Source organism: Sardina pilchardus, chromosome 10 (genome assembly GCF_963854185.1).
Source record: "Sardina pilchardus chromosome 10, fSarPil1.1, whole genome shotgun sequence".
In the NCBI taxonomy this organism is placed as follows: Eukaryota; Metazoa; Chordata; class Actinopteri; order Clupeiformes; family Clupeidae; genus Sardina; species Sardina pilchardus.
In genome coordinates this window covers 2,461,722-2,474,706 of record NC_085003.1, presented here as the reverse complement: position 1 = coordinate 2,474,706, position 12,985 = coordinate 2,461,722, and the positions used below count along the sequence as shown (strand labels likewise).

The 12,985-nt window shown below is 41.0% G+C and overlaps 1 protein-coding gene across 1 annotated transcript; it reads left to right on the top strand.

Annotated features, from left to right (window-relative positions):
* The first annotated feature begins 476 nt into the window (after positions 1 to 476).
* On the top strand, positions 477 to 2,966 carry LOC134094058 (iroquois-class homeodomain protein irx-3-like). Its single transcript, XM_062547439.1, has 2 exons — positions 477 to 832; positions 1,235 to 2,966. Exons 1-2 carry the CDS (start codon positions 620 to 622, stop codon positions 2,195 to 2,197), a joined length of 1,176 nt encoding a protein of 391 aa, XP_062403423.1. The 5' UTR covers positions 477 to 619; the 3' UTR covers positions 2,198 to 2,966.
* Positions 2,967 to 12,985: the final 10,019 nt, after the last annotated feature.

Genomic DNA, 12,985 nt, shown 5'->3' with positions numbered 1-12,985 from the left:
ATGAACCACTTTCTTTCCCCCTTTTCTATTAAAGGGAACAAGAATTCAACCATATCGCCACAACTGACATATTCACACGCACCCTTGGAAAACTCGGCAATAGCAATTGATATAGCCTACATAACAATTGTGCGCTCTAAAACTAAATTCGGTTCAGTTAAACTGATCAGGACATGCACTATGGACATTCAATTGAGCATTCCTACTCAAATGCAAAATCACTGTCAAAACATAAACATAAAGTTGTGCATTAGTATACCTGCACAAAACACATTCATTTTTGGCCATATTACATGCAAAAGCACAAGTATATGCAACAGAAGAACAAACAGAGGTGGGGGTTGTGGTGCGAGTGTGTGGCTTTGAGAAAAAGAGGAGGAGTTTCGTGTGGAACAGAAATGTCACTCACACCAAACGCTCTCATCTGAGGCAATCTGCGACGACCTGACCCCCAAGTAGGCAGATCAATTGCAAAGTCAGGGAGGAGAGTGCAAAGGGAAAGCTCTTCATATCGCTCTCAGAGACAGACGTTGCCGTTTTACTTAACTGCTGTAAATTGGATCACTTTGTCAAGGGAGATTCTGGACTCTTTGCGGTGGCTGCAGCCTATGGTGTGACCATGTCCCTTCCCCAGCTGGCATATCAGTATATAGGACCACCGTGCTCTTCCGAGCGCCACGGCGTAGTAAACGGCCGAGCTGGAGCGGAGTTTAGTCCGTCCGGCACCCTGTCCAATGTGTTATCCACGATGTACGGAGCACCTTTCGCGGCCACACAAGGATACGGCGCTTTTCTTCCGTATTCATCAGACATTGCTCTTTTAAATCAGCTGGTAAGTCGACTATTTTCTATTCTTAAAACTAAGTCAGTAAGAATAGGCCTAACTCAAAATATTTTTTGTTTCTCCAAGAGGTAGTAACCTAATTTATGTTGGAGTAGTATTTTTGGCACCACTATATTTTGCTCACCGATTTAAGAGTTGCGATGGAAGTACACTAAACGTGCAAAGTAGGCTATGTTTCAATAGCAAACTTTTATTGGGCATGGCAAGGTTTAATTGTTATTTACAGAGGCCTCTGTTCTGTTCGAGTTCGTATAAAACAAATACCCTACTATGATGAATTAATGCGAATATGTTTTTAATGAGCTACGATTAAGCACTTAATGTGAGTTTCTAAGATGTGTGTGACAACGCAGTTTTTCTCATTTTTCTGTCCCCCTCTAACTTCCAAAGGGCGCTCATTATGAACTCAAGGAAGCTCCTGGCATGCAACACCCCGGACTTTCTCATCACCCATCGCCGTTCTACCCATACGGCCAGTGTCAGTTTGGCGATCCGAACAGACCCAAAAATGCCACGCGGGAGAGCACCAGTACACTGAAGGCCTGGTTGAGTGAACACAGAAAGAATCCGTACCCAACAAAAGGCGAAAAAATTATGCTGGCCATTATCACTAAAATGACTCTCACTCAAGTGTCTACCTGGTTTGCCAACGCCAGAAGGAGACTCAAGAAGGAGAATAAAATGACCTGGGTTCCAAAGAGTAGAACCGATGAGGAGGAGAATGGATATGCAAGCGATAACGACGGTGAAGGAGATAAAGAGGACGACGAGGAAATTGACTTGGAAAATATTGACACAGAGAAAGTAGAAAATAAGGACGATTCAGATTATCAGGAGGATGTCCATTCTGAAAGGAAACTTGCTGATAAAAGCGATTCTGAGTTATCCGACGCTAATGAGGATATACCCAGACATGACGCAAGATTCATTGACCATCCGATGAAAGAGAGCAAAAATATTTGCATGGTCGCGGACAAGCAAGAGAGCAATCGTGTGGCTCAGCCCAATGTTACTCAGTCCAGCGATAAAAGTAAAGCTAACAATGAACCACTTCACACTAACCCCAATCCTCCACAAAAACCAAAGATTTGGTCTTTGGCTGAAACTGCAACCATGCCGGACAACCCTCGAAAGTCTCCACATCTGAACAGGACATCTGCACTTGTTACCCACCCGGTCCTAGCTCCACAGAAACCCCTCTCCTGTGCAGTCGCGAAACTTCCAAACTGGACAAAACTGGCGTTTTCATCGCATCACATTGCTTTAAACGACCACTATCTTGAACTTGCAAAACAGGTTTCTTTGAATAAAAACCTCTTATTCAGACATAGAGACGAAAAGGATCACAGTTAGATTTCCCACTGGATTGATGGACTGTTTTGAATGTGTATGAATGCTTCACTGCTCAATGAGTTCTTAAGTAAAATAATGGGATTCAATGGGATTTTGATTAATTTATTTTTTATTGTTTATTTTTTATTATTATTTCAGTAGCATACCATTTGTGGAAAATGAATGAGCAAAGCATTTTATGAAGCGATTGAAATGGGAAAAGATGAGTTATGTCAAATGTTTATTTACCCATCGAGTCTGTGTGGTGTAACCGACTTCCATATTTTAAAACCACTTTTTCACACAAATAACACTGTTCTATTCTGTGGGGGCCTGACTTGTCAATACAAAATGATGAGAGATTGCACCCTGAAATTAAAGGTATTACCGTTATATTATAGGCCATCCCCAAACAACATTGTGCCTTTGAAAATATCAAACTTAAATGTGTAGCCTAAATGAAAAATCCTGCATACGCGTTTGCTATTTTTTTGTTGATATTCTATTGCAGAATTTTTAGATGGATTTTTTCCTGATTTAATCAAGAAGGTTAGTACTCGGTAGACTAATCGTTGTTAGGCCTACCTCAGAGATTCCGAAAAAAAGCTAATCTTGAAATTGCAAGCATGCCCGGCGGGCAACAACAAATTAAATGTTTTTTAATATGATGTGTCTTGAGCCTACACAATATGTAAATTCATGTTTAAATGGGTTTGTTCATAGGCAAATACAAATAACTTGTATAAAAGAATCTGTGAAAGCTTTATATTTTTGTTATTAAAAATGTTGCAACATGTTTCATTCCTATTCTCATTTTTGGGATAAGTTAGTCTATATCCTACAGCTTAACACCGTTAGATATCTCAGAATTATTTCTCTGTGGACGTTTCTTTATCAATAGCAATCAATAGCAAACAATGTGGCTGATTTTGTAACACGAATGCTAGCTCAATTTGTTTGTATGGCGCCGGTGTTGGGGCTAACCCTAACTATTTTCATATCTGCGAACTGGTCCTCTCTGATTGCTTTCAACCCTTACCCCACACACCATGACATATAACCCCAGCATGGACCACCTGACGCTCCAGCTCCCTCTACAGTCTTAACTGAAGACGAGTTTCCTGAGCGCAAAGAAACAATTTGGACATCATTCCATTGCGCTGATGCGCTGCGCATTTAGTTTCTCCATGTCTCCAAGACATTAGGGCACAGCATACAGCCAGCATGCACATATTAGTTCTGTCTATATTCTATAATACAAGCGCAGAAAACAGAATAATGTTAAGTGGGTTTATCCAATCAGCTTTCGAAACACATACTGCCTTGCCTGCCTAGGCCTATAGTTACATATTTTAAAATTAAATTATGCTTTGGCTATAGATTACAGCCACACTCTTATTTCGGATGTAGTGGGCAAGAATGTTCGATGCTATTTGGTAGCCTATATTTTAGCGATCTTTATGTAAGTCCTTTTAGGCTGTTGGTCAAAGTATTTTTTTTATTTTTTAAAATGAATTGGGAATAGAGAATATAGAGACATATAGAGACATAGCCTACTGAACGAAGTAAGGCTAAATTGTACAGAATATTGGACACACTTCTTTCCGTTATTGGCTACACAGTGAACATTTGCCTGTGCATTTACTGTTTGAAAAGAGAGAGAGAGAGAGAGAGAGAGAGAGAGAGAGAGAGAGAGAGAGAGAGAGAGATAATTTATCAAGAGATGTCTTGGCTCTTGATGACTGACTTCTCAGGTTTTGTCTAAGTCACAAAGACAAGTCCATGTTTTGAGGACAAGGCAGAGTTTTGCACAGCTGAAAGATTACGCCCTTTTATTGGCAAAGTCGACCGTTTATTGGCAAAGCTACACACGAAAACAGACCCGCCAGGACGATTGGGTCAAATATTTTGGGTTGTCCTGATGTTTAGGATATTAGACACTATCAAACATTAACTGATGGAGTAAAACCGTACTGTATAAAATTGACAACATATAACACATTGTAATATTTGAGAAGGCCCCAGCAGTAATAATTCACACAATTGACGTTGCCAATTATTCTCAGTCGCTTTGGGCATTTCTAGAATAATTATTAACGTTTGCACAACAGTATATTTCTCGAAACAAACTGCACCAATGGATTACTTGCAAAAGCATGTCACTTGATCAAAATGCTCATGTCTCAAAAGAAACTAGCTCTACCAACATTTCAGTGGCATCAGAATGAGCATGTCCTGTGTCATTTGCACAAGATAGTCAAAATGCTCTGCCACTGGGTAGGACATCAGACAGGATTCATATTTACTGTCTACTTTACTTGAAAGATTACATATGAGAACTGGTGCAGCACTTTTGCATGTAATGAACCTATGCCTATAGATGTTTTGGAGGGAAGGACTATTCAACAGAGAACCTGCATAATGCATTTGATCATGTAAAACAGCAGACATCTGCCCAAGCACATACTGGTTATTCAAAATAATGACAAATTGCTTTTATGGTATGCACAATGCACAAGTGACTTCATGATATGGAACTTGGACAAGTAGCTTCAAGAATTTCAAGAGTAAAACTATAGGGTCACAGCAGGAGAAATGTTTGAATCTCATCATTGCTGTTTACAGAATAGGGCCAAAGACTGCATGGCATCTGGTTTTGTTACATGATACACTGTAGTCTATTGTGATGAAAGCTCTACCTTCTCCTGTGTTCCAGAGAAGACATCCAGAGTGAGTATAACATTGCCCTTAACATTCTGAGCTGTGTTTATGATTCGCCATCTTGGCCCAGAATTTAGACACCCTCTGTGAGCTAATAAGACAGTTTCTCATTGGCCTGTGTAACTATGATGGGGAAATGTAACAGGAGCGCTCCAATTTCAACACAAGGGTCGAGTTCTTCTGCAAAGCTGGAGAGCACTGCGGGAGAAATATATTATGAATCGTATCGTCAGAACCACAAGTAGTAGGTTTAAGACCACATGGATTCACATCTAACATCATTGTGGAAAGACAATTTTCTTGAAATTACTAGAAATATTCGATGTGTTTAAATAGCATGCAGTTGATGGCCAGTACTATTCCAATTAAAGCTCAAGTTTGTGTCTCTGTATGATATGAGGAAGAGAGGAAGAGCCACAACTGGGTCCATGGAAATATATTTGCCTGAAAAATACATCATGAAAAAGTTGGCAATTCACAATATATGCACAACAACTGAAATAACATTGGTTCCAATAATGTTTTGAGAGGAAAGTCATATTACTGTTGCATATACTTCCCTGCCTGTGCAGATTCATGTCACCAATTCTTCATAATCGGTTGTGGAGCTAAATGAGGACATACGTTTCCAAAGACAACCTCAGTGGAAGTGTTTTAGCACTGTCTCAGATCCTGTGCGGATATGTGGCTGTGAATGCTACCTTCTACATTTTGCTCATTAAAAGATAATTTGGTGCTGAATGTGGTGTTTATTTGATTATTCTAATTTACATTCACCAGTGTACCAATGACTTTGGCATCTACATTCCCACACAATGTAGCAATGCTGTTGCCATGCTTGTTCATCAGTCTCAGAAGAAGATTGGATGAGGGCATGAGGGATCACATCTCTACTCCACTTTAACAGAACAGACATGTGTGTTTACCAAATGTTTACCAAAACACTCACCACTACCCCTCTCAAACATTGTCTCTGATTGCTCTGATTGCAAAATTGCACTGAGTTGAGGATAGAGATGGATCCTCCATGCTGTCATGCTTGGCCATGTTCTGAGCTGCTGATGTGGGACTTGCGGCCCTGGCTACTGTGCTGTGAGTGACACCCTGTCATGGCCAAGCCACCTTTGGAACACATGTGGACACAGCCGCAGGAGCTGTCCAACACCCTTCACACGCCGGCGCCAAATAGCACTTCCAGGATGGAGATGTGCAGCTCTGGCCCTCCGGCACCAGCGTGCTACATGAGCCAGCAGGGAAGGGGAGCGGCGGCGGGCACGGCCCACCCTGTGAAAGAACACGCCGCGCCGCCCGGTGTCCTAACACACAGACTCTAATGAAACGCTAGCTCACAGCCATGCATGCACTCATTTACACATGCAAACACCCACAAATAGCTGCATGCGCTAATACAACAGGAAGGCCTGTTATTGAACTGCTGAAGCTGACAAAATGATACATGAAAGACAGAAATATACATAAACATAGCAACATTTGAATATTTATATACAGTATTGATGCACGTCTTTATGTGTTATACATTAGCCTCCTTCGGCAACCTCAGAAAGGCTCTGTGGATCACATATCAATGTCCCACTTACACTTGGTTCATTTTGAATAGAGATAAAGTGGCCATCACTTCGCTTGGCTGGGCATGGAATAAGCCGTGCAGGTTGAGCTCATCACCTCTGGATCAGTTTAGCGGCGGGGCCACTGAGGGGCTGCCTAATCTCCCGGGCTAATTTACTGTCATTCATCTGAAATACCTTTCCCCTCCCCGTGCTGCTCTACCGCAATTACCCTCCACTTCCACTAAATAATCTGCAAGCTCTTCAGCTGCAGACGCATTCAAATGAGGGGCTCACCTTAGGGGGTTGGTTTACCACGGGCAGTTCACACAGATCTGATGTACTATGTGCACACTCTGCAGAATGTTCATGCCTTACAACAGAAAAGAATATGATGTAATTTCTGTACCACTATTGGTTGTGTTTTTGATTGAATTTCACAGATTAAAAATGAACCAAAAGAGGGTCAAAAAACCACTTGTGATTGCCACCATAGTATTGTTTGAAGCGTTGTGTCTTAGGGGAATTAGAGGAGACATGCAATTAGTGCTGTTCTATGAAATCTAGTTAGCCCTGGAAATGCGTTTAGCATTCCTTGATTTGCTTTAGAAGAATAAGCTTTGTGCCCAGACAACTATTTGAACATTTGTGCCCAAATGTAGCACAGCCATTTTTGCCTTTATGTCCATCTCTGTCATAAAGCAGATCTGCTCTTCGGCTGTCTCCTGAGTGTGGACCAAAGGCCAAGATGTCCAGGCCTGCAGGGGTTTGCTATTGATTTACTTGAGAGAGAACATCTACTGTATGGTCTGTGGACACACACCTTTCCCATCTTAATGCCTCTGTCAGCAGACACAGATCTTGGCAAGAACGAGGTCATCATCAGGGTCTTGACACACCTTGAGATCCTCCAGAGCAGTCTGTCTCTATACTGTAGCTATCAGTAGTAAAATACTAAAATATGAGAGAATGTCTCTGTGTGTGGCGTAACTCTTTAAGTGTGAAAGTATGAGCAATATTAATGCTTTTATGAGGAAGTATAATATTTCATGAAGCTTGAACAATTCCTTTTGCATCTCTTCATTGGCCCATGCTGGGTAGAGAAATGGTTGGAGTAGTCAGGCTGGAAGAAACAGCAAGGCACTGATATTTTTCTAAAGCCTGTCAAACTCATTCTGACTCTGCATTCTGATTCTGTCACTCAGTTGAAGGAACATACCAAAATCTTTGACCTCTGTAAAGACTCGCGCTCTTTAAACGAGTCTCTGGTGGAAACAGCGTCAATCTAACAGTCTGCTCTGGAAGACAAACATACTTGGACTGCCCACACATAGAAACTCATGGCTTTAACGGACCACATTTACAAACAGTTGGCCTACTTTTCTATGAATAAAAGCACTGGTCATTGCAATGGTAACATCATGAAACCCAATATGCACCTTCACCAGTGTCATCACTAACTGTAGACGCATAATTCATCCCTCACATAAATGTCAATAATCTTAGTGTCAGGCAGCCTTCACCACATGCAAAAAAGAACTAACTGATCCGTAACATGGTTAGAGTTGTAAATAAAATAGCATTTCCTGCATTGGCTTACATGATGGGAACTTCATGGTCTAACATGCAAAGTTTACATTTGTGAGAGCTTTTGGTTACTTGGGCGGTTTTGTAGACTTTGGTGGACTTACAAACACACACAACACTGTTGGTCTGTCCATGCTTCAAATCACAAAGGAGTTGGTATGGGCTAGGTTGATGTGGGCCCTTGAGATCAACACACCATAAAATGTCGTCATCTTTGGTGACACTAGCTATGCTAGTAACAGTATTATCATAATAATTTCAAGGTAAAATAACCAGGATGTTATACGATATAGAACATTTTCCCTTAGTGATTCCACCAGCAGGTGCCAACAAAGTGCATGTTCTGTCCCTACAGTGGGTTGTGGACATTGACAGGACAGTCAAGATGTCATGTACATAGCAATTACAACAATCAACAATAACAATCATGCAGGATCATGCAAGTGATTACTCATAGTAATACAATTGGAACCCTTTCTGATTTAAGCAACACATTTTATATCTGGCTACTACATACCACTAATCATAATTATTTTAATGAAAGGATACAGATTGTAAGCAACACCATGAAGTGATAAAAACCTATTTAATATTTACTGCAGCACAGAAATAATAATATATAAATGTACAGGTGGCATATTGTATTCTCTTGCAGTACACTACAGTGTAGATCATTATACAGTGTACTTTGTAGAACATTTTTTGGAATTCTCTGTTACTGTACGTAGTTTCTGTGGCCTAACAGTTACAGTAATGGCACTCGTTAAGAGAGTCAAGGAGGGAGTACAGTATGAGATGACAGCACACAACAGTAGATGAGTACTACAACAGCATCTATCCTTTATCAGCACACAACCAGCACACACTCTCCACATCGTCTTCCCAGCTCATGGATCATAGCCTAGTCTTTCTTTATGGATAAAGAAAAAACATTGCTTTCTTGTCACATCACCACTCACACCTTGCACCATAAAAACAGTTAGGGAGGAGTGTGTGTGTGTGTGTGTGTGTGTGTGTGTGTGTGTGTGTGTGTGTGTGTGTGTGTGTGTGTGTGTGTGTGTGTGTGTGTGTGTGTTGGGGGGTCGTTCGGCCTCCCTGGCTTAACTCTGGGAGGTGGGGAAATGGATTGGGTCATCAAAAGATATGTGAGCTCCGTGACCCCAGACAATTCCCCAGGCCAATAATCAGCACTTCAGAAGGATCCATTATCTTATTCTGTTTGCTTTGTAAATTATCTTGATACAAATCTGGACCCAAATTAAAATGGACAAAATTGCTCAATAATGACCACATAATTCCACCTGCCATAAATAAGGTCAAACACATGTTCTTATATATTCAGCTTACATTGCCATAGACACTTCATATGTACATTATAGCAGTGGTTCTTTAAAGTTTTAGTCCAGCGACACCCCAAAAAACATCGGTCAAGTCTTGCGACCCCTTTCTCTCCAACCAGCAAAATTTGTTTTCACGTTGGAAAATGTTGCGAGATATGGATTGGAGGCAGCGGCAGAAAATGTTTTTTCTCATTGTGTAGGTAGGCTATGTCAACACCAAAGGCATTGTTATTTATTATTTATTTACCTATTTAATTATCATTATTATTTTCCAAATGATAACTAACACTCATCCAATGTATAACTGCCACTACTGTGGCAAAAAAAGATTGCATAGTGTTCTGTCACAGGTAAACTGCAAGAGGCGCAGGTAGAGATCTGAGTTTGTACTCTCTTCACTCAGTGAATTGTAAGCCTATTGAATATCCCAGTTATAAAACAAAATGGTCTAAAAACCTTTAGAAAAATATTTAATTCAGTCTGCAAATCATTTCCCAACCCCTTCCAAATGTTTGGCAACCCCCAGTTTAAGAATCACTGCATTACAGGATTATTAAATTAGCCCTTAATCAGTGTAGTTGTATATTTTGTTGGTATGTTTGTCTTCTTTCTTTACAATTAAATTCTAGAGAGCTGAAGAGTTTCCTCATGGCTATCTGGTAGGTGACAGATTAAGTTCAAGCAAATAAACTAAACCAAGATGAAAAATGTGAATCCACTAAACCAGTGGTTGTCAAACTGGGGTACGCGTACCCCCTGGGGTACGTGGACCGATTTCAGGGGGTACGTGAAAAAATATCAAAATCATATGCCTTTCCAAACGTTTTTAATATCCCACGGAGGTTACTTAACTTCCGCATTTGCACTGCACATTAAAAATGTATTTTCTCCGCATTAACTTAATATTGGAGAGTGGAGACAGAGATGGTAAAGTAGAGCTTTACAGCAGCCTGTTGCAGCGCTGATTACAGCTCGGCGTCATAATACATTTTGCTATTTGTCGCACGTAAACTACGACTAGCCTATTTGACAAAGAAAATTGCAATCGATGGATAAATGGCTGAAACGCAACGGGTTCACGCAGCGACAACAGAAAAGTATCACCTGCTGTCGGGACAAGCTTTTCAGGTCAAGACACTATCATAGCAAACTAAAACTATCATAGAGTTCGGTCAGAAGACAGTGACAGATGTCTGGGTTAGTTTGCGGACAGAGTATCCGGTCCTGGCAAACCGAGCTATTAAGACGTTGATGCCATTTGCTACAACGTTTATGCGAGACTGGATTCTCAGCGTTGGTCTGCCTTAAGAGTAGCCTACAGACTGTTTGTTGAAAATTATCGGAGACTGAAACTGTCCCCAATTCGGCATACATCGCCGCATTATGCAAGAACATCCAGGCACATCCCTCACATTGATTGGTGACGTGGGTGGAGAGGTGGTAGGCCTATTCGGTGTGGTTTACTCCAATTTAGTTTAACTATTGTTAATGTGCTTCCTTTTTTATTATTACTTTAAAGCAGAGAAGTTAAGTATATAAAAATATACAATTTTAATATGTGAAAAGCAATACTTGTTATCAGTATGTGAGAAGTTAACAATAGCTTTAATGAGATCTTGGACATGTGTTGTAGGCCTAATGTGTGTGAGATCTGTTTGTGACAAAATTGATCCGAATGAATATTAATAATAATTAAAAAACGTGTTGTTAACAATTCGTGGTGTGGGGGTACCCGAGAAGATCTATAATGTCTCAGGGGGTACATGCCTGTTAAAAGTTTGGGAACCACTGCACTAAACAAACAAACAAAAAAAATCATGAGCTCCTAAAAACAGTCTTTGCAACTGGCTCTTGAGTGATCTTCCCTCATTCACACAAATAACTGCCATAACTGAGGTGCCTCTGAGTTCCATTTTCTTCTTTATCTAATAGAAAGTAATGACACAGACAGTGTGCCAGGCCACTTTGGCAGGAATTGGACCCTCCGGGGGAACACAGGGAAGCCATTGTGTACCAGCCACGGCAATAACAATAAACGCATAGGGGAGTCTATTTGGCTGAGTGCGATGGCTAGTGAATGGCTAATGGAGGCCCAATAAATCTCCATGTCTCACTGAGAGATGGGAATGGTTATCACATCAGCGCAGAGCTGAGGTGACTCTCGTCTGACAGAGTGACAGCTGCACCCCCCCACGCACACACACACACACACACACACACACACACACACACACACACACACACACACACACACACTCACACACACACACACACACACACACACACACACACACACACACACACACACACACACAACCCTCACCCCCATATATGATTTATCCACAGGGAGGCTTCTGATGTGATTTGGAGAGACAAGAAATAAAGACAAAATGAAAAATATTAAATATGAAAAAAAAAGAAATCAGGAGATGAATGAATAAAATAGCTGATTTCTTTTTAAGATGATGACCATGCACTGAGTAAAGAGTTGATGTGATAATAGTAAATAAAGGTTACTGCAATTCTGGAAGGCTATTATGCGGCTAAAAACAGATGCACTCTTTTCCCAGTGGGTGTGGATGTAGGCCAGGTCAAGAATTGGTATACCAACATTGTCACCTTGTGACCACGAGGTGTGGATGGACGGTCAATTGAGTCAATTCATACCATTTTCAAGTGTTTGAAGTATTTTGCTACTTCAGCATAAAACTGAATAAGTGTCTTTTTCATTTTCATTTTTTAAAGATGCTACCTGCCAATTGAAAGCTGCAGTAATCTGTATCTATTCCACCCAGGGTGTAAGCAGGTAGCTACAGTTAGCTTTTATTCCTTCATAGTGCAAAGTCAAAATGCTAATTGAAGCCTACATGTAGCCAGAACAAAGAAGAACTTGGTTCAGATAGAGTTGATGAAAATCATCCACCCCAGAATCAACAACTGCAGTGCTACAGACCATGATGGGAAATGGCCAACACGCACGACACAATAGGCAGTAGACATTTGGTATCATGCAGGACTTCTTCACTTTCACTGATGTCTCACAGGTTTTACTTTTGGACAGTGTCTGTGTCATATTCACTAAACTTTCCTCTGAAAAGAGGATCACCGCGGCTAATATAGGAGTACATGCCAGAGACACTCCTCCTTTGCAGTTGTAGTGGGGTGGTGGTGCAGTTGTGTTTACCTCCAGCAGCTCTCTAAGAACACCAACCAACACTAGTCTAATTACTCCTGCAAGGCCATCTCCTCAGCTGTCACCCAGCAGCAGCTTCCAGAAACCTCCGCCACATTCATCCTGACTAACAGGACAGCAGCTCGACTATATTTAGGGGAATGCTATGTAATTATAATCAGTACTGTCACACACATCTCTTGAATCACACAGTCCCAGATTCATTGATCATTACCAGCCTTCAAATATAGCGCTGCATTTAGTGTCACTAGAGGAGAAATAATAAGGGGAGCCCAGATGAATAATTGATGTGGATGCTCTGATGTTCTGAAACAATGGCGTCTTCATCATTACTATGGAGTGTGCTGGTACCAAGTCTTACCTTCTCCGTGTGCCTGGGAGAGTGGAGGAAACCAGACAGTAC

What these genes read in the sequence shown, in the direction of transcription:
- LOC134094058 (XM_062547439.1), top strand. Translation starts at nt 620, where the DNA reads ATGTCCCTTCCCCAGCTGGCATATCAGTATATAGGACCACCGTGCTCT. An exon ending in TTGCTCTTTTAAATCAGCTG is followed by an intron (nt 833 to 1,234) that starts GTAAGTCGACTA and finishes TAACTTCCAAAG; the next exon opens with GGCGCTCATTATGAACTCAA.